This window comes from Plectropomus leopardus, chromosome 1 (assembly GCF_026936395.1).
Source record: "Plectropomus leopardus strain MGB_pleo_1.0 chromosome 1, ASM2693639v1, whole genome shotgun sequence".
NCBI classification, from domain to species: Eukaryota; Metazoa; Chordata; class Actinopteri; order Perciformes; family Serranidae; genus Plectropomus; species Plectropomus leopardus.
Window position 1 is genome coordinate 16,920,692 of NC_142176.1, and position 21,243 is coordinate 16,941,934.

The following is a 21,243-nucleotide window of genomic DNA, read 5'->3' on the forward strand; positions in this document are numbered from 1 at the left end:
CACTAGCATTCTCTGCAGTATTGAGTTACCACCATCCACCAGTAATGAGCATCGTCATTGATCGCGTGCACACTGATTAGCGGACACAGCTGTCAATCATGACGTCAAATCCCCTTTTTATTAGGGATGGGAATCAAGAACTGGTTTCATACATGAACAAGTTCTTGTATCCAATCCATCGAAATGATATGTCATGTTTATTTATTCCTTTCATCGACACAGGCATGTTTTGCCTCAAAGTTGTGCAAAACAATGACTATAGATGGGTACCGAAACCTGGTATTAAATGGGTCCGAGGGCCGAATTATTAAAGACCATAGTATTGATACACTCTGATGTTAATAGCTCTGCTGATTTTTTCTTGTTTGTTTAGGTTACATAAACATTATCTTGCACAGTTTTGCAGCAGGATTAGGACATATGTCTATGATGCATTTTCACTCTTCAATCCAGGCGAGAGCTGTGTGTTGGAGCCTGGCAGCCTGCTGCATGTGTGAGGGGCAAGGCCGGGTCAGCTCTGCCAATCTGTGTCTCTCTCTCTCTCTCTCTCTCACACACACACACACACACACACACACAGGGGCCCTGTTCTCAGTGACAATGGTGGAGAGAGCAAAATGCTCCAAAGTCTGCTGCTCATTGCCACAGGTGCAACTATTTAACATGTGCGGGTGAGGACACGAGCAATCTTTCAAAACATCTCGCAAAAGTGCATCACATACAGGTGGAGAATTGCACCATTTTCATCCACCGAACTTGTTATTCAGCTCCCATTACCTTCACCTCACATGTTATAGTCTAAAATAGCGATTTATTCAAAACAAGGCTTATTCTGTTCTTATTTTTCATGTTTTCTTTTAACTTAAACCTCCCTCAAAACGTACAGATAAGAGTAAGAGAAGCAGCTTTGTTAAATCTTAACCACACCCATCCCTAACTATGACGTCAAACTCATGCGGCTACGCATGAAATGGTCTTCTTTTCACAAAGAAAGATGACAAAATGCATGTAAAATGATTTTAATTCAAGTCAGGATGGAAACACTGCAGCAGTAAGCTGAAGTATCCTTCTATTCAACATGGGCTTAAATTTCAGGAATGCCATGTACTTGATACTTTACGCACGAGTTCCACTGCTTCCCAACTGAGCAGTACATCCATTATCGAGGGTAAATATCCTGTTATAAGAACATCAGCCCTATGCAGACAGGCTTAGCAGATTTTTTCTCTGACTAAGAAAACCTGGATGAAAATGACTGCTCTACAAACATTATCTTAATTCATCCATGATGACAATAAAACTGTGTCTTCACTGAAAACCTGTGTAGGCCTATTGTTTTTCTATGGAGAAAATTGATCATGAATGAATAAGGGAATCAGTAAACAATTTGGCTAATATAGTACTAGTAATGGCATTGGTATTGAAATATTGCAACAATTTTCACTCCTACTTTGTATAGTATCAAATAGTTAAAACTACAGTTGTCAGAAAAATGAACACTTGAACATACATCAGGGTGATGAGAAGAGAAGAGAGATAGAATAGAGAAAAAGATAGAGAAGTAACTTGACTGAAACAGGTAATTATTAGAGTTATTAGGGTTCAAGCCTCTTAAATTGGAAGATTTTGCTTCTTTCCTTTGCCATGTATGACTATAAACTGATCATATTTCGGGTTTGGACAATTGGTTTAATGAAACAAGCTATTTGAGGATTTCACCTTGGGCTACAGGAAATAATAAAGGAAAAATGTCCCTACATTGTAATATTTTATGACAAAAACAACCAATAGAGGAAATAATGGAAATAATTGGTAGTTGCAGTCCTGGTATTAACAATTAAGGAAGAAATCTAGAGAACAATTATTGTATTCTGAATTAAATGGTCACCTAAACATGCTTTCTTTAGCCTATTAAACCTAGAAACCTGATGAATGATAACTGTTATGATGAAACAACACGTGAAGAAATGTACGCTTATTAGTTTATACAAGCAAGTTTGCGCTTTTGTTTTTAAGGTGTTATGACTTGTCAACAGAAATCACCAAATTGGAAGCAAACTCAATTACTGTGTTAAATCACATCTGTCTGCATGTTGAAGTGGGAAAAATGCATCAAGCTCGATTGATCTCACCGCTGCTCTGCCATCTGGATCTCCTCTCCATCACCCAAATCACCCACTTTCAACTATTTCCACTGAGGCTTGGGACCCAAATTGAATATGTCCAAACAAGATGACATAGATAATTCCCACAATCGCCCCGACCATATGTTACCACACTTGGAGGCTGCTAAAAGATTTTCCAACTTTGAAATAACTTCCAGAGTTGGAACACTGCGTGACAGTAATGGATAGATAAATATATGGTTCACAGCGTGGCGTGAAGTAGCGACGTAAAGCTTAATGCCCTGAATAAAACCACACATTTCTCCAAGCTAATCACTTTTTAGCGCACTTGCCAATCTAATGTCAACTCTGCACTCCTTTTAGCCTGATGAGCAGTCTGTGTGCATGAAACATGACAGCAGTATAAGTGTAAATAAACACACTTGCAAGAGCATCTGAGAGAGAATGCACAGACCATTTTGTTTACAGTCATAAACTCTGGCTTCCATCAGTGTAAAACAACAACATGACAGGTAGATCATAGGAAGATCAATTCAACATATATGTAATCAAAGAGTGTATTTGTTTTTCTTTTTTTTTTTTTGTCTCTATTTTTTCTCCAAACATCTTTTTGCTGATTTTCCCCAAAGATGATAAGTGCTGGAGGCGTTCCATTTTGCACAGCGACAGAATTGCATTAGCCAGGTTCTGTACTGAAAAACCAGTTGGGCTAAATGAGAAGCCATTACTGAGTTGGAAATATGAAAAGGTAATAACTCAAACTGTGGGCAAATGGCAATGAACCTCAGACCATGATTCAAAGGTGTGTGAAAAGTACGAACTTATTCTAAATCATGGGGATGCCATGCTATTGACATGCAGAGTGAGTCGTATTGGTTCAGTAAAAGGCTGAGGCATGGAAAATTACACGGCAGGGAATTCAGCAGAATCACTGTACACATATATGTAAGTCATAAGTAAGGCAAGTCTACTGCAGCATTCATGTCATAAAAGATTCAAATGTTTACAGCTTGCAAACATTCTCGTCGTCAGACAAGGCAAATCGAACGTATGATTGCAGTATTGGTCATGTGAGAGTTACAAATGCTGCATTTACATGATAACATTATATCTATTAAAGGGATATGTTGCTGATTTTCAACCAGCTTTGCATCATATCAGTGTTGATAGTTTGTGTAAATGAACTGCGGTAAACTTTGTTTCATCTCACCAGCACCCAGATCTCAAAGCTGCAGGATGACGTCATGATTTCCTGGCTCTAGGACTGTTGCTCGCACTACAGATTGTACTTCCACATTTTAGTATGCCCGCTACTACGGCTGCAAAGAGTCAGACACATTCCTCTCTTTCAAACTTGGACCAAACTTAGATCAGTCTGTAGAACAAGCAGTGCCGATCAAATAACAAACAACAATCTGTTACAATACTGTCTGTATTTCACCTAAAATGTCTTCAGAAACAAATTTTGATGCACAGTTTGGCTGTCATACAAGAATTTCAGAACAGAAAGTGGGCGCCATATAGTTTCTTGAATTTAGAAGAAGACTAATAACACTGAGCTCAAACAGAAAAACAAAGCAGTGCTGATCAAATATGAACCAAGAGTCTGTTATTGTATTGTCTATTTTTCGCCTCAAGTGTTTTGAGAAGCATATTTTAGCTTATCATACAACTGTAATCAAGATTACAGTTATTTGTAGGTCCAGTGCAGCGCAGTGCATTGTGGTAGTTGGAGGTTTTCTACCTCTTGAACAAAAGCAAATATGACTTTGCCTTGTTTTATCTGGTCATATAGGTTCATTTTTTTAAGTATTTGTGTTTTTGTACTACATGAACAGCCTTGTTTTATGAAAAGATCATATATTGATCATGGTTTTTGGGCACTTTTGTATTAATAAGTGTTAAATCTGATAAATAGGAGATTTCAGAAAAAGAAACAACATGGACATTTACATGAAGGCTGTTTACGAATCAATGTGAAGTGAACGCAGCATTCAGCTCTAAGTTTTAGGTCAAACCCAAAGTTGATACCAGCAATGTTGCTAACAAAAATATATTTTTTGGATTGTGAACAAACTGTCTTTTTAAACACAGATCAACTCGACTGTGAATACAGAATGCATCCTCAATACAGAGCATTTACCAAACACACTCTCTAAGCCATATTTCAAGTCAAGTCTAAAACACATCTCAAGTCCTGAATATCAAGTTTTCCGTCATTTGTAGTCTGGAAACTTCACATACTCTTTGAAATCTGATCAGCACAAGACCTGCTGCACTCCCTTCCTCTGATTTACAGGTTGGAGCACTCACTGTGAGCTTTTTATAAACCTCCCATCTGACACCTTAATTCCCACTCATTTTAACTACATTTCTTATGCATTAATGCTTTGGTGAGCATTTCTGCAGTTTCCTTGACTATACAGCTCATACCTGAAACCAATATGCATGCTTCCAGGTTGGAGACTCTTGTGGTAAATGTCAAAGGTAAGCCATCGTACAAGTCAAGCACTTGAGCGGAGCTTATGACCACGAGCTCCAGTCATGCATGCAGTCTATTAAAGCAGACCTACAGTATACTGTTACTGTACAGCTTCATGGCTCTGTCATAAGTACTGCCTGGGACCAATTTTCCAAACAGAGTACACAGATGAATCTGGAGTGATCCCTGGAAATAAGAACATAATGGCATACGCATTTATAAATCACACCCATGGAAGGAGGTGTTACACAGTCTCTTAAGGTGTTTTTCAATTATAGAGCTTGTTATCATCCTTTTTACCCTTATGTTCATAAAGCCAAAGAATTGTGCCTTGATTTCAGGAATTACCTAGCTGTGTAGATATCAGTGATTAGACAAATGGGTTCTAGCTTGTAACTTGTACTACATTATAATGGTTAGTAACAGGAAGAAAGAATAGGATGATGATTAGGATGACTAATTAGTCAAGGAATTATGCTTTTTTGATTTTTGGTATGGATGTATTAAGTTATGTATGTCAGCATTTCTGTACAAGAAGATTTGTATAGGTTTTTATTATTATTATTATTATTATCATGCTTTTATAATTCAATGGTATGTTTTTCTGATATGTTAATGTTAATTATTCAAAATGAATAAAAAAAAGGATCGTGTGCATCACAGTCACCAGTTCACAGTCATCAAATGGTGAATAATAATAAGATAAGAGTGAAAAACTCATACTTTATTGAAGTATTTAATGACAAACCAAACATGAATTTCTTCAATTAAAGCTTCAATTCAAACGTGAGGTCAACGATGTATTATAACCTTACACTGAATAAACACATTTAAACCTCTGAATAATGTATTAAATGTATTAAATGAAATGAAGTACTGGCATCACTTGAAATTGCCTGCTTTTGCTGTCGTAGTTCAATAAATAGTCAAACCAACTGAACATGATTCATAATTGTGATGCTTTTTTGGAGGACATACATTAGACTGAACACACAAGGCTCCAAGGGCCTTATCTTTTCTTGTATCAGTAATAGTAAAGGAGGCTATAAATGCTTGTATCAAGTGGGTACATCTTCTTTCAACAGACTATAAATTTATATAAGAATGAATCTGCACAGTCAAAGATGTGTCTGTTCATGTAAATACTTGTGATTAAATGTGATGAATCATTATAGTTAATCCGGTGGAGAGAAGGTTTAAAAGAGGAAGTGAACTGCGGTGAACTGATGAAGAGAACTCAAAGCTCCAACACGTCATCAAAGTAAGGAGAACCTTGAACCAGCCGAGCTGCACCTGTCCTTTGAAAACTGGTGCTGGCAAAGACGAGAACAGAAGTCTTTTCAACTGGCACTTTTTCAAGTTCGGTGTGTACCAGGTCTAAACCGGTGTGTACCTCTTCCAGGAAATAACCACAGCCTGGCGCTCTGACATCAACGAAAGCTGTCCCCTTCCCCTGCTTATTTAGATTTTACATAACACCAGATTAAAGAAATACATCACCCCTTCACTGAACACAGGAGCTGCTGGTCTGCCACTGCCTTGAGTAGTCAGTTTGTGTTATTTTGCGATTTTGGTGTTTTAAAGATTTGGTTTGGATTCAGCAAAGTCGCACAATAAAACAGACTAATTTGTCCAGGTGGTGGTAGAGCACTCAATGAGGCAAAATCACTGTTTTTGTCATTGGAGTCTGGATTTGAAGAGAGCATAGAAAAGTGTGACTTTTAGTTCAGTTCCCTGTTGGAAAGGGCTGTCTGGGAAATACTGGATAAACGAGGCTTGGATTATACTGCATGAGTTGCGTGAGAGTTTGTAAGCTGATGTTTTGATATAGTTGTCTGAGAGTTGCAATACAAAGATGTCACGCTATCCTGCTGGAGACCCGCAAAGGAATCATGGCAGAGAGGAAGAAACTATCTAAAGTGTGGCTTCATTTCATTTTGTAACGTCTCTAAAATTATTATTTAAATTATCGGTGGAAACAGGAATATGCTGAAACCTTTGCTTATGCAACATGAGCTTAAATTCCAGAAGTGAGGGTCGCCCAGTAGCTCAGATGGTAGAGCGGGCGCCCCATGTGCAGACGCTATGTCCTCACCACAGCAGCTCAAGTCCGGCTTCTGCCCTTTGCTGCATGTCGGCCTCCCACCCCCCCACCCCCCTACACACTGTCTCTCTTATCTAATAAAGGCACAAAAAGCCCTAAAAAAATAAATATAAAAAATATATATATCCAGAAATACCATGCATTTGACACAAGTGGCACTGTCATCAGGAATTTTCTCAGTTTTCTTTGTGCACTGTGGAGGCATATGAGAAAAACAAAGCCTTCTTCACAAATTCAGCACGTCATGAGTAAATAATATATAAGGTTAATTTGGAGATTAAGTACTCCTTTAACTGTAACCTTAAACAGTATTACATCAAGAGGGTTTCGATATCAAAAACATTTATTGTCATTCAAAAACATGAGGCTTATTGGACGGGAACGAAACTTTGTACTGAGGTTCCAGTAAGCAACAATAAAATAGGACACTAAAATCTAAAACCAGCAGAAACAATAAATAAATACAACGAAATATAACAAGAGTCGAAGATTAATAAAACAATAGTGTAAGGATAAAAACAGTACAAATCTGAAAGTGCAAATGCACTTGATCATCACTCTGCAATGAAGCAATGCCAGAGATTTTCAATTTCTGTCATGCTTATCATGAACATATGTTGTTATTGTTGTTGTTTAATCAAATTCTTAATGGTGATTGATCATAGAGGTCCCTAAAATTGTACTAGCATATTTCACATTATCACAGTTGCTCAAAGGTATACTATGCAGGGTTGCAGGTTACTATTTGTAAACATGCTCACCAGTGAAAGTAAAAGCCAACATTAGATTTACTCCTGTTTGGTGTTTCATGTCACTATATTTCTGTGTCTTCTGGATGCCTGTTGCTTATGGTCTGGCACCTGATCGCTACATTTTTTATAAAGCCTGACCTCACCTGAGTGCTGTGAGGGTACATGCCCATAAACAAGCAAAGCACAGAAAATAAGAAAATACAGACAGACGGCAGAGTCTTGGCAGAATAATGCACCACCACACACTTTTAGTGGGTCATAAATGATGATTGAGGGGGTTTACTTTTATGGGAGTCTTTACATTGTTTTTAAAGAAAATCCTGCATAGTATGTCTTTAATATTTGAGGCTAAGAGGGAAGGGAGGAGGAGACATACGGCGAGGTTAAAGCCTTGCACTCGTGCTCTGGATTCATCATGCTAACTGGTGCATGACTCAGTCCCAAACACAACAGCTGGTGGTCTGAAGAGCCCGAGGTAGAGCCCCAGGGTGCGAGATGACCAGCCCACTCATTTACCGGCAGCTTACACAGGGGACGGGAAACAGCGGGGTTCTGGGAGCAGGAGACGAGGCTGGCTTCTTTACAGATTCTAGCACCCTCCAGGAGCAACAGAATGAGGGTGCGCCAAGAAGCATCACAATGGCAGATGTTTCATTTGACACATGAAGAAATTTGAGGGCCCAAAAGATGTAAACACTGGACACGGGCTCATTAACCCATCCATTCCAATAACCCTCTCCAAAATGCCTGCACCTCCCATCCAACAGGCCTTGAATTAATGGAACCATGAAGGCTGGAAATATTCTCCCTCAAGCCCCATCGACATCCTCAGAACGACTTTAAACTGGTCCTCTCCTGACATTAAGGTTACACGAGCTTGTCACATTTGTCATGACAGCGAGGCTCCCTGGAGATGCACTTTGTGGCCTCATTCAAGTCAGTGGTGTGAGCCTAGATATCTTTTCCTGCAAGGCTGCTCTGCACTCTCATCAGCTACAAGGATAGGTGATTTAAATGAACTGTTGGTTCACCCCTGCTGTTCTTCTTAACTTCCAGATGAATTCTGATGTCCCTCTGCAGCACTTTGCAAGTCCTATGTCAAACATGCTTCATTATAAGCCAGTTCTATAAGAAAATATATAATGTGCTGCACTGTCATACATGCAAAATACATCCAGTTCTAAAGAGCTGTTACAAACCACAGTAATATAGTAGTGCACTAATTATTGAAGTAGATTTTTAGCTGTAGCTTCAAGGAATAGTTCTGATTTTTTGAAGTGGGATTGTATGTGGTACTTGCCAATAGACAGTATATTACACATAATAGGTGTCAGTCAACACGCCCCCAGTTTGGAGAAGCAGGCTGGAGTTCAACGTGGAAGCTAAGCGAAGTACTGCTGTGAGGGGTCAGCAAAACTAAAAAAAAAAACAGTATCAGTTTAAGTGTACACTTTTTTGAGAGTATTTTCAATGCTTTACTTAAATGTCACACAGTGATTTCCAGTGGTGAAAATAGGGCATTAAAAGCCAAACTTCAGAGGAAAACAGTAAATTAACCCATTGAAACCTGAGTAGATTGGCGTGATGTCTTTGAAAAACATAAGAACGCAGCAATAAACAATGAAAGAAATGACCCCAAAAGAAAGTAGCATGAAAATACAAGAAAACTACCTGAAAATTAGTTTTAAAGAGAGAGCGAGGGAGAAAAAATGTAAAAAACAAAAACAAGTAAATTATCTAAAAAATGCTTTGAAAATTATAAAAACATGATCTTAAATATGTAATAATTATAAATATCAATTTCCCCTTGTTTTTCCCAACATATTTTTCCCAAACTTTTTAAGAATATTTTTTTTGCATTTCTTGCAATTTTGTGGAACATTTCTTACCACAATGCTCATTGCCTATCCCCCCAGGTTTTTGAAAGAAATCCTACCAATCTGCTGAAGGTTCACAGATTAAAATAAATACTTGTGAAAGGCATCCGAAAGCAGCACATTAAGAGTGATGTCACTCCAGTTTTGAAAGTGTTAACATCACTGAAAAGCTGCTGGTTTACTGCTGTCTCAAACAGTTAATTTGGTTGTGTTATTGTGTGACTTCCGCATTTTAAACGGTTTATTCGGATTCACCAAAGTCACACTAGAACACAAACTAACTAATCGATACAGTGGTAGACCAGCAGCTCTTGTGTTTAGTAAGCTAAAATTACTGCTTTTGTCAATGGAGTCTGATTTGACAAAAGGGTTTGAAGCCGTTACAACTTTCTTTTTGGAACGGTCCTGTCTGACATTAAGGTAAAACACCAAAAATACCCTCAGTGTAGCATTCACTTAAACTGATACTGATCTTTTGGTGGAGCTTTTTTTAGGTGGCAAGAATACGTTGCCGCTGACCCCTCTACAGCAGTTCATTACTTAGCTTCTGTCGGACATCCCAGACCGCCATCTGCTGTATGTCACACAGTGACTTTGGATAAATACCCAATTAACCCCACTTAAAAAAAAAACAGAACTATGCCTTTAAGAGGTACTTCAATGGTTTTTAATATCTCAATTATCATCTTCTCTCTCATATTGTGTTGTTAAAGATTGACTTTTTTTGTTACATTTTTGCAGGAATCAATCATCATAAAATCCATTAACATCAGTATAATTTTGGCTCTCACAGATCACTGAGCAAAAGGAGTGCAGGGCCTAAACCGGAGTAAAAAGGAAATGAGGCAACACGAGGTGAAGGAACATAGGGCAAACCTCTGACACGTGAGGGAGTGTCACTGCTTCCCCCAAGGCATTTCACTGCAAAGCCTATTATTTAATGTTATAATTAAAGCCCAGAAATGTGACCCGGGGTTAAGATCAGCCCTCTACATTTCTGCATTAACATAAAAATAATAACGATCTCCAATTAGTCTCTCCACCTCAAAGCCGCAAACGAGATCACACTAAACTGGGTCATGAACTCATGTAATCGGTATAAATTTCCTAATTTATAACTAGAACAACATGCTTTCCTTGCATGTCTGGTCCTGGCTAACAACTACTGCTCTTTGAAAACACAATTTGCAAGAAATCTGTATACTGTTAGGGGTGTTGCAAGGTTGGCACTGTGCTTTTCTACTGTCTTGTTACTGTGTGAGAAATTATTATCTATTCACTTGAGAGATGCAGTCATGCAGTCTCCTGTTACGCCCACTGCAATGCTGTTGTCATGAAACTATTGAACTCAAATGCCAGTTTACTGATTGCACACTTAAGGTAAAAATTGTACCATGCTGCCACAGAACATTAGGATACAACGTTTTTCCCGTCATCCAATTTGCAAATGTTATGGTGATCAAGTGCATAGGACTTTTAGTTCATTTCTGAGACATGAGAGAGGCAGGAATAACACATAGCTTTACACAAGCAGCTTATACAGAGAGCACAAAGCCCCGCTTTTTCTTTATCACTGAATCTCCTGAACTGAACCTTCACTGAACCTCCAATATTGCAGGGCAAAAGATAGCACAAAGCACCCACACAGCATCAGAGCCAAAAACATCTCAATCTAGTCACCGGGTATGTTGCACTCACACTGTAGTCCAATTATGATCCTTATTTCAGTCAGGGAATAGTCTTGTTAGGCAATATACTGTGACAACAACTATATTTACCATTTACAGACAATAAATTATAAACAGCAGCTTCAGCACATGCATTAAATTTTAAAAACACCACATACGGTGACTGCAGGTCTATGAATCCTGGGTGATGGTTTGCTGTGACAGGAAGTTCTTTGGTCTCTGGCAGTTAGTAAGTATCAAACAGAACTCTCCACTCAGCCAAAAGTTGATTTCACTCTCTGGGTAGGGTGCTGCCCAGATTGGAGAGAAAGTTACATTGCCTTCTACTTCGGGTCGTGGAGTCCAAAGCAATGTCACAGATTTCTCTTTGGTCTAGAGGACAAAATTAATTGATTTTCTCTTGAAAAGGGAAAAGAAGTGCTGTTGCAATGAAACTATAGACTGGGACCACGATCAATTGAGAATAGAATTAATTTACGTACTCGAAAAAGTTTTTAAAGTGTTTAAGGATAAGTTTGGTGGCACAATACAGAATATTTTCAATAACACATCTCGAGTGACCACCCCAACTAACAATTAATGTGATGCCACTTCTAAGTATTGCATGTGTAGCCAAAGCCTGATATTACGTCTATCAGTATCACAGGGATCCATCGTTGTCGAAGAACATTTAACATGAGCCACACTTTTACAATGACTGACATTCCTATGAACATGGGCACTAGGAATGGGAACTGAAACCTAGTAATAAACTGGGTGTGGCTCAATTATTAAAGACTACAATACTGATAAGCACTGACATTACCTGTTCTTTTATTGGTACTCTCGGTGTAATTTATTATTGCACTGCAGCCTTTTCTCTGCCCTCTCAAAAACACACACACACACACACACACACACACACAACATGAGGTTAAGTCAAAGAACAGGAGAGAGGCAGTAATAATAATTACTTTAAGTAAGTATAATAAAGCCTTAGTGAGTAAAAAGCCAATACTTTATCATTATGTGTTCAACAGGAATAAACATGTTAACATGGAGAAAAGCGATATTTCAGTCTGTACTGTCAGCAGTTTCTTATCCACCACCAATGACATAATGCTTTAAATAAACACGGTGAGCTAGCTCGGCAAGTAGCAAATTGTTCCAAAAAAGCTCAAATGAAAGCTGTCTGTGACAGACTGTTCAGCTTGCTACATATCTTAAATTTTACCAGCAGTCCCTGCAGGCAGTGAAACACATCAGCAGCAGAGGGAGAAGGACAGAGGACAAGAGAAATGACAAATACCAACCAAAGTCTGTGTCCTTCATTCTGTCTAAACTCCACATATTGTGATGTCAGAAATATGATTTCTTGTATTCTCATTTTAGATTTGTTTCCAGTGAGAATTAATTAAGTTTAATTAGTAAATTTGCTGTTGTAAATATTACTGTTGCTGCTGTTTGCAAAGCAGATGTACATTGAATTATCTTACAATATCTGTCCATTGTTATGATTATTTTTGTTTGTTTGTTTTTGCTTTTGTTGTTATGTGTTATGTACAGTTGTTATTGTTTGTATATATAATGCACTGTATATGTTAAGAATGTGTGCCTGACCCCAGGATGAATAGCGGCAGCTATGCTGCAGCTAATGGGGATCCTAAATAAAACATAAAGATAAGCTTAAGAAACAACATTTAGTAATATTTAAAATATTCCGTAATGCTGTTCTGAATTTATTCTTTTTTTTTTTGTAAATTATGTATTTATATACAGTTTAGAAAAGCTAATAATTTTGTAATAAAAAATAAAATCAGTAAGGAGTATTGATAAAATCTTAAGATACCTATTTCTAATGGGCTCTGTAATTTCATCAAGTCAGCTCCATGTATGCAGTCCTGATGTCAATACTACAAAGGGCGACAAATCTACTACTGGAAATAGTCTGTGAAAATAACAGATATTTACGAGTGCAGTTCTCTACGATATAGTCCAACTCTTACAGAGAAAATGACATGATTTTTTCAAAATGGAAGTGTATATTTGTGACCTGTTTTAAGTGATTTACGTCAGTAGGAATGAATGGGCTTGCGGCTGAGAGCCATAATCATGCTGGGGAATTCAGTAAGTATTGATTGAGTATCACCAGCCTCATTCTTTGCTACTCTTTAAAGACACCCCCACATGACCTTACATAAAGGTTGACCTTGTTTTTCAGTCCTTGCTTCTTCTTTTTTTATTCCAACCAGTACAAGTGTTACAGTATCCAAATATTCAATTTCTGCCTCAACAATTCAGTGACAAAAGTATGACTATATTTAGAGTCCTGAATGATGTTCACAGGCCTTAAAGTTAGCCATTGATGTACTGCTGTGGCTTTGTTTGTACTAAAAAATGTCTGCATGTTGAATCATCTGCAGTATTGATTTTGATTCATCAAAAGCCCCCCGTGGTTTCACAACAGTAAAACCACCACGAAGGCCTTTCAGGGCTCGAAACTGTCTATGTTTCTTCAACACAACAACAGTGTCACTGTCAAGTTTGTACCGCCAGTGACACCACCGTTGTCTGCATTTGTTGACAGCATCTGATGTTTCCATGACAATTTTGGCACACCATGTTTATCTGTGCTTAATGCTTGTTTACTTCCAGGTCTCGGAGGGGCAGCTTATTTAGCAAATCACCTCAGCCATGTGTACTTGTCTGTGTCTGAAAAACAAAAACAAAAAGTCCCCGGTGTGAAATATATTTGCATCCTTGACACCTCGATATGACATACCCATGCGGGTTTTCCCAAAAGCACTGTGTGGCGCTCATCTCTCTGAGCCTTATCATCGGTGTCAAGCTTGGGACTTCTATTCAGAGACTAGCCTCGAGAGGCAAGAAGTCTCTGTGGGCGAAACAAAAGACCAGAGCAATCAACACAACAGAACGCCTTGGTTCTCAAACATACTTACAAATAATGGTAGGAAAACCACAAACACCCTCTTGGCTAGAGGGTGAAAATAGAAGTGATTAGCGTTGTCTATGTAGTAAACAGTGTGTTTTATAGGCTTTAGGTCAATCCTCAGGGTCTCCTACATAGACACTGGAAGGAAGGCTACCCTCTGATCATTAATACCCACCGACTATTCTCACATGTCAGCAATGATCTGACAATGTGACCCCCAGCATCCTAAACAACATCCATGCACCACCCTCACCCACTGACAGAGAAATCCGAGGGGACGCACTTTTCCCAGTGGTAGAGTGGAGGAGTACCACATGTGACTTTTCCTTCTGTCACCTCCTGCGGCACTTTTTTTCATCTGCTAATGTATTAACAAGAGAAGCAAAGCTGAACGCTTCTTCTTTTTTGTAGAAACGAGTATAAAAGGGGGCATGTAGCTATACTTGTGTGCAACACAAACAGAGAGCCAGATCACTAATCCCTCAAATTCAGATGGATTACATCCTACCTGACTCCCTCCTCATATCCCGCACAGAGTTACCACTCAAGCCATGATTTTAACACATGGTTAGTCAAGGATGCTCTCCATGCCTATATGCTCACTTTGACTGAGTAAATTTGTTTATTTTCTTGCTTATTCTCTGTGCTCCTGTCATCTAATCCCTAGACATACAATTGCATCCATCCGTAGACTTTTTGCTGTTATTTTCTAGTTCCTCTCGAGGCTTGAGAGGGGAGAGATCCGTAATCCCACCCTCCATTACTGATTTAGGCCAGCAGTTGATTGAAAACTGGAAGAAGTGCTATAGCAGTCTCCTACGCTAGCCGGAGGCTTTTCACAGTACTCAGAAAACACCATACATGGTGCTGAGGAAGGCTGCCAGGGAGCTTGCACACCATATGCATTTCAGACATGAATGCCTGCAGAGGGTTGACACGTTCTTCAGGTCAGGACAACTGTCAGATACTCTCATTTGCTAAATCGGACAAAAGGTGGGAAAGCACAGCTGGATGATTCACACTGAAGCTCATTTGAATGTTCTATGCATACAATCTGTCTCGCCCGATAAAAAACAAAACACTTTTTGTCATTTTCTGCCACAATAGAGGTGCAAAGCAAAGGAAAGATCGGGAAAGCAGGGCTAAACTGCTGCACACACACAAACACATCCGTGTGCGCACACACACGCAGCCTAATCTCCCTCACATCTCATTAACTGTTCTCTCTGAAGATGTATACAGGCTGGCAAGAGACTTATTTCCAATTTGGCAGAGCCAGGAGCATCTTAATGGGCTTTGGAAAAAAATGCCCTACAGAATTTTTATATGGATATTTGCTAGGCTAGGGCTTTTAGAGTGGTATTCCCACACTTTCACTAAAGGTCTCATGTCATTCCATTATTTAGTGATTAGGCATCTGGCTGCAAACACATCTAAAATTACTGAGAAATTTATTTTGCATACCTGCCCTGCATGTCAAATAGACTCAAAATAGATCAGTGCAACAAACAGACTATTGATTAACCATGTCACTTCCTGTTATGTGCCACATCGGATCACTTCAAATCCCTGACAGAAACGCTGGCACAGATTGTATGTTTATTACTAAATATCTTTAAAACTAAAATGTTCATTCTTGTGATGAAATCATGAGGGAACACAACAATAATAAGCTGTAATTACAGCTTTAATTCTGAATAAATTGTATCATATTCTTGAATTACGTGCAATTTTAACCAATTAAATCTGAGGCGTGTATCTTTTATGGAAGAAAATGGGCTCAAAACGGCTTGAAAAATACGAAAGATTTTGTTGTTTTTAAGTTCTGATAAAGTATATTTTAAACAGCCTCATAAGAATTGTACATTTAGATGTTAATAAGTGTTGTAAGAGTTTATTTTAAGAGCTATGGTGATGTCTGTGTTGAGAAAGCTCAGATGTTGACAATATTAACTGTGCCATACACAGAGGGTTCACAAGGGTCCTAACATCCATTTAAGTACAAACAGCAAAGATTTCTGATATGTGGGCTGTGTTTAAGGGAATCTGGGGACCGCATGCATCTCACAACCTGCAAAGCGCAGATTACAGCGATAGGCAGAGCAAGCTACAGCTTCAGGAATTCACAAGAGGAAAAATTATGCTGGCTTGTGTAGCAGCTAATAACTGTTCTGTTAAAGAGAAATCAAATGATATTCTTTAAAGTTGCCACCGATGAACCCCAAAGGTAGTTGTTATTCTTGACAAAGGAAATATAAGACTCAGGAACGGCATTAATAGGAACTGGAGCACATCAAGTGGTTTTGTTTCAAAGCCCAAGCAAAGAGCCGAGTCCACCCATGAGAATCCCAAGCGCTCCTTGTAAGTAGCTGTTGATATTAACAGCAAAGCCTCGGAGCAAGAGCTCCCTGGCAGGGCCTGACTGAAGCATTCAGAAGCCATTGTGTTTATGAACAAAGGCCTGACAATCAAGCAGCATTGTGTGCATGACACTATAACTAACGTCTGACACATGCACACAGGGGTGAGGCAGGCTGTATTGCTGGCTGGCTGCTGCGTAAAACACCAGGCAGGCAGGCGATGGCACACTGACACGAGAGTGGAGGAATCTGAAGTTCGACCCGGTGGAGTTTAATGAAGCTGTCCTACAGCCAGTTATAGACATTTTTCAGTCATGTGTTGAAACACCACCACGCTGTTCTACCCCCCCAGTAAGATTTCTCTCACTGGCCTCTGCCTCCCACCACTCTGTACTTAGGTCAGCTGAGGCACTCGAGAATCCTTAGGCAAAAAGACAAAGTAGCACTCTTTAATCAATGAAGTGGGCAGTATGGTCGACCTCTAACCGAGCCAGCCAACTCTGCCAACGACATTATGTCTGTATCAGCCTAACACTTTTCAATCCCAGAATAAAACTCTGTATGATGACAATTTGCCAAGCGCAGCAGCGAGTATGACAGAAATGTTATACTGCTGAGTGTGCATCACATCTCTTCATGGCAAACACACATATGCAGATCTGACTGTCTCTGAGGCAGCGGGAGACTGTACATGAATGTTCGGCTTTCTACTGGTGTAACATTTGTAATTGTGAGATGTTATTATTAGCAACGCCACTCTAACTGGGAAAAAAAACACTTATTGTGTACCGTACACTAAATGGAAAGCATAGTGAAAATGTATTTTCAGGACAGTTTTACAGATTTAAATAAAAGGAGCCATGGAGAAATGACCTCATTTCCTGGGGTAATCTTTGAAACATAAATTTTGGGTTTCTGCTCCGATGGTTTACCAGGTTCTTTGTGTTCTGTATAGGTTTTATGGCTCTGGAGCCCATAAGACCCATTTAAACACTGCTGTAGTATTTCAATAATGGATGGCCTGCAGGATTTACATAGTAGCTGTGTTAATGTGCTCATTCAAAAAGATCTAACTGAATTCCAAAAAAAAAACTTCTAATCATATTTTTACAAACGCACATAAATAAATAAGGATTTATCTTTAGAACAATTATTAAATTTACTGAAATGATATGAGATTATTGTTTAATCAAAGTTAAGTGCGGGTTCAACTTTTAACCTTTTGTATTTTCACATGCAGAATCTAACATCTGTGTTTGTCACCTCTTAAATAATGCATCTCAGCTTGTCAGTGGCTGTCAAAATAATTAGCTTATGCAAATGGGGGCTTACCACCTGAGTTAGCCTCTGCAGAAGTATTAAACCTGTGTGTTTAGTATCTAGAGGAAAAGCAGTAGCATGACACGGCAACTGATGGAGGGATGAGCGCTAACGCTGCACATGCAGCTTTCCACACGTTTGTATTAGCATAGCTAATTAGGCATAATTGAGTGCTTTCTACTATCCCATCTCTTGAGGCCGATATCTAACTTGTGTTGTATTCATGGAAAGGTTATTTGGAGGCAACAAAATCCAATTACGCACAGCGCACAGGCTGCGCATGAATTGTAATGAGGATTTGATCAGAGCTCCAAAAAAACTGCTCTTGATCTGTGACGTGGCCAACAGACCTCTGTCTTTAACTTGCTAAAGTTCCAAGTATTTGAGATATTTTATATGACATGGAAGAATAAATACTGAAATCTCTTATAATCCATTAAAAGTATGATCTCTATTCTTGTTGTGGCAAATGGAAGCTGTCCAGAGCTGCGGGGAGGTGGAGGCCAACAAAAACTCTATGGTCAAACACTGAAAAACGGCATGATTTTCACTCCTACAAGAAATGTTAAACAAACTGAAAACAGCTGCACAAGACAAGTCCAAGATTCTGTCTCAGTCAGGATACAATAACATAATCAAATGTGACCAGATATATAAACCAAATACAAACCAGATAATCAAAAATTGTCAGATGAACCATGTTCATTTTTCACTTGATATGTCATGCTAATGTCAAACTGAATCAGCAGACTCTTGCACAAAAGAATTCCTGCATTACCAAATCATATTTGGGACTAGCTCATAAAGAATCCACAGATCCACTATGAAAAAAAGAAAACCATCACTTTACAACACTGATGATAAAAAAAGAAAAGGGGGCAACATCAGAAGCAGGCATGTCTGTCTAACTTCCTGTGCTCTCATATCAGAAACGAATAATGAAATAAAATAACAGAGAGGCAGTGCTGCATTACTACTTTTAAAAGCATATCATGTAAGTGTTTAAGAAAAAAAGACTCTGCACACATTAATTATTCTAACCACAGTGTCTGGTATTTTTTATTTGAGCAGACTGCTGCTGAAAATGTCTTTTGAGTTGCTGCTGAATGTATGTTGCTACTGGAGCAGAATGAGTGTGGGAATAAAGTTTTTTGCTTTCACATATTTTTCTACAGCTTCTGGTGCAGATTTTCCTGATGGATGTGCTCTGTTTTTTTAACATACAAATTGTCCTTTTTGCTGCACTATAGCAAGTTGTTATTTGGTTCATGTTGAAAAAGGTCCGACTAATCAAGGAGGGCACTAATTTGAAAATTTGCCACGTGGACAAAATTAGCACTCTTAATGCAAGGATCCCTAACACACAGACTTACACACACTCGATCAACAAAACTATCAAATTCCCATCCAGCCAAAACCCTGTTTAAAGCAAATAAGGCGGCTCTATGATCATTACTGCCTGACATTGCCAATTACCAATGCAGTATCTCTATTTTGTCTGTAAGAGGCAAAAGAGGGATTAACTTCAGGCCTCTCTGCTTCCCCTCTTCCCTCTCATGAAGCTGACTATGTTTACTGACTAATCTCCTTTCCTGCTTTGACCATAAATGTGATTACCACCACACAAGAGATAATAAAACCCATATCTCTGCTGTACCAAAGAGCATGAATTAAAACCTAAGCTGTAGCCTTGAGGAATATCGAAAAGAGGAGGAAAAAAAAGAAACCCTCAGCAAAAAAGGAGTGTTTCGTGCTGAGTGCATACAGCCCCCTACTGGTAAACAGCATTCACTATTTAGCCAAGTACAACACAACAAGCTCCATGATCTTCTGTTGAATGTGAGCAACAGGTATGCAGCCACTTTGAAAACATATCTGCTGGTGTTGCACCGAAGTCAATACTTTGCCGTCTCCATTTAAGCTGTTTTATTTTTGAATGATCTCAAAATTGGGGGACTCCAAGTGCATTACATACTGATGTTTCACATGTGAGTCTTGGGCTGTTAGTTCTGGTGTTAAATGGGTTATCTATTAATTTGTAACATGTGGGTAAGGTCAAAACTTTAAGGCAAGAGACAAACTTTGTCCAAAACAGGTGAAAGGGTTTTTTTGCCAGTGTTAGTGTGAGTTAAATTTATTGACAATAACAATTTCAATTTAGCTTAGAATTCATGAATAAAAAACAAATACTAACAATGTAAGGATGGATATATGTACACTTAATTTGCAGCATGATGGGTGGATCATTTTAATGGTAGTGTTGATTTTAAATCCAGTGTTTTGTGTCCACTTATTGGAACATTATTCATGAAATGCAGCTTGCTATAATTGATCATAAAGCAACACAGACATGGAGAGGCTCATACTGACCTTTAGATTGCAAAGAACCATTTATAGTTCCACTTTATTGCAATGGCATGTCTTTGATTTGTCACAATTCTTGCAACAAGCCAAACAAACTGGATTCAAATCAGACCAATGCTTTGCTAAAGTCTATTATGAAAAGTGGCATGTTGCAGAACCATACTTTTGGTATTTTACTCTATTTGGATCGTCTGAGAAAATGGGATGACCGGATGTTACTGACAGCTTCAATGCTCAAATGTCTAACAGAGATCATGTAGTTCAGGTTGTGTGTGTCATCAAATTGTTTAATTTGAGGGAGAAACAAGACATCACACGTGGTGGAGGAGAGGGGAGGGTGAAACGCACCGATCGCTTGTCAATCTCGCCTACCTGATATTTCCTGATGAGGCACATTGACGAGGCTGAATCCTTTAGCGTTATAAGCTTGCCTAGCCTCGCTACAGCTCCGCGCTTTGCTTTCACCAGCAGATGACAGGGACAGCACCGACAGAGTACATAAGGCGACTTGCAGTCTCCACATCGCATACATCAGTGAAATCCTTGATAGTGTTTCACAGGGAATACGAGGTCCGTTAGAGGGGAAAAAAATCAGAAGAAGGGGTTGACTGAAAGATTGCTCCAGTGAGCAAGCTGTCAGATATTCATCAAAATAAAACAAAAAAATAAAACAAAATAAATCACTCCTCACTATAGATACTGGTACGTCCACCTCATTGCAAAAGCTTCGTGTGTCCCCCTCCGAAAAAGAAAAAAAGATTCACCCCGGCGAGTCCGATTGCTCCCAGCTTGAAGAAATCCGTTTGAAGAAGACAGTTGCTACCTGGTGTTCTCTGTGCAAACAACTTCTCCCGCACACACAGCAGCCGCTGTGTTCGTGTCGGCGTGAGGAAAGCCAAATGCAACGGAGACACACGCTGCACAGCGAGCAGAGCGCGCAAGGGCAGGGCAAAACATGGATTGGAGTGGCTGCGACTTCAGCTGCTCGCATCCAGGGGCGCGTGCTGCTGTCCTCTGCCTTTATGCATGCTTGGTAATGCGCACCACAGCGCGTTAGTGTGCAGACACATGTTGGTGGAGGCGCGGGGACTTGGAGGTAGTGTAGGCGGAGTAAACCTACACACCGAGCAGATTATTTAGTTTTGTTTCAATCCACAAACTCACAGAACCCCTGCTGACTGTTCACTGTCTATTGATGACAGTAACCTACGAAAGTGATACAATAAGATAAGGAAAAG

At 39.2% G+C, this 21,243-nt stretch overlaps 1 protein-coding gene across 2 annotated transcripts in view; it reads right to left on the minus strand.

The window, feature by feature from the left end:
- The window catches only part of gpc6a (glypican 6a), a 222,768-nt gene extending 201,743 nt beyond the window's left edge, over positions 1–21,025 (minus strand). For both annotated transcript variants that reach the window (XM_042493211.2, XM_088076552.1), the window contains exon 1: positions 20,378–21,025. In XM_042493211.2, the coding sequence (XP_042349145.1) occupies positions 20,378–20,537 (160 nt within the window). In that variant the 5' untranslated portion in view covers positions 20,538–21,025. The remainder of the gene's footprint in view (positions 1–20,377) is intronic.
- Between the last annotated feature and the right edge of the window lie 218 nt (positions 21,026–21,243).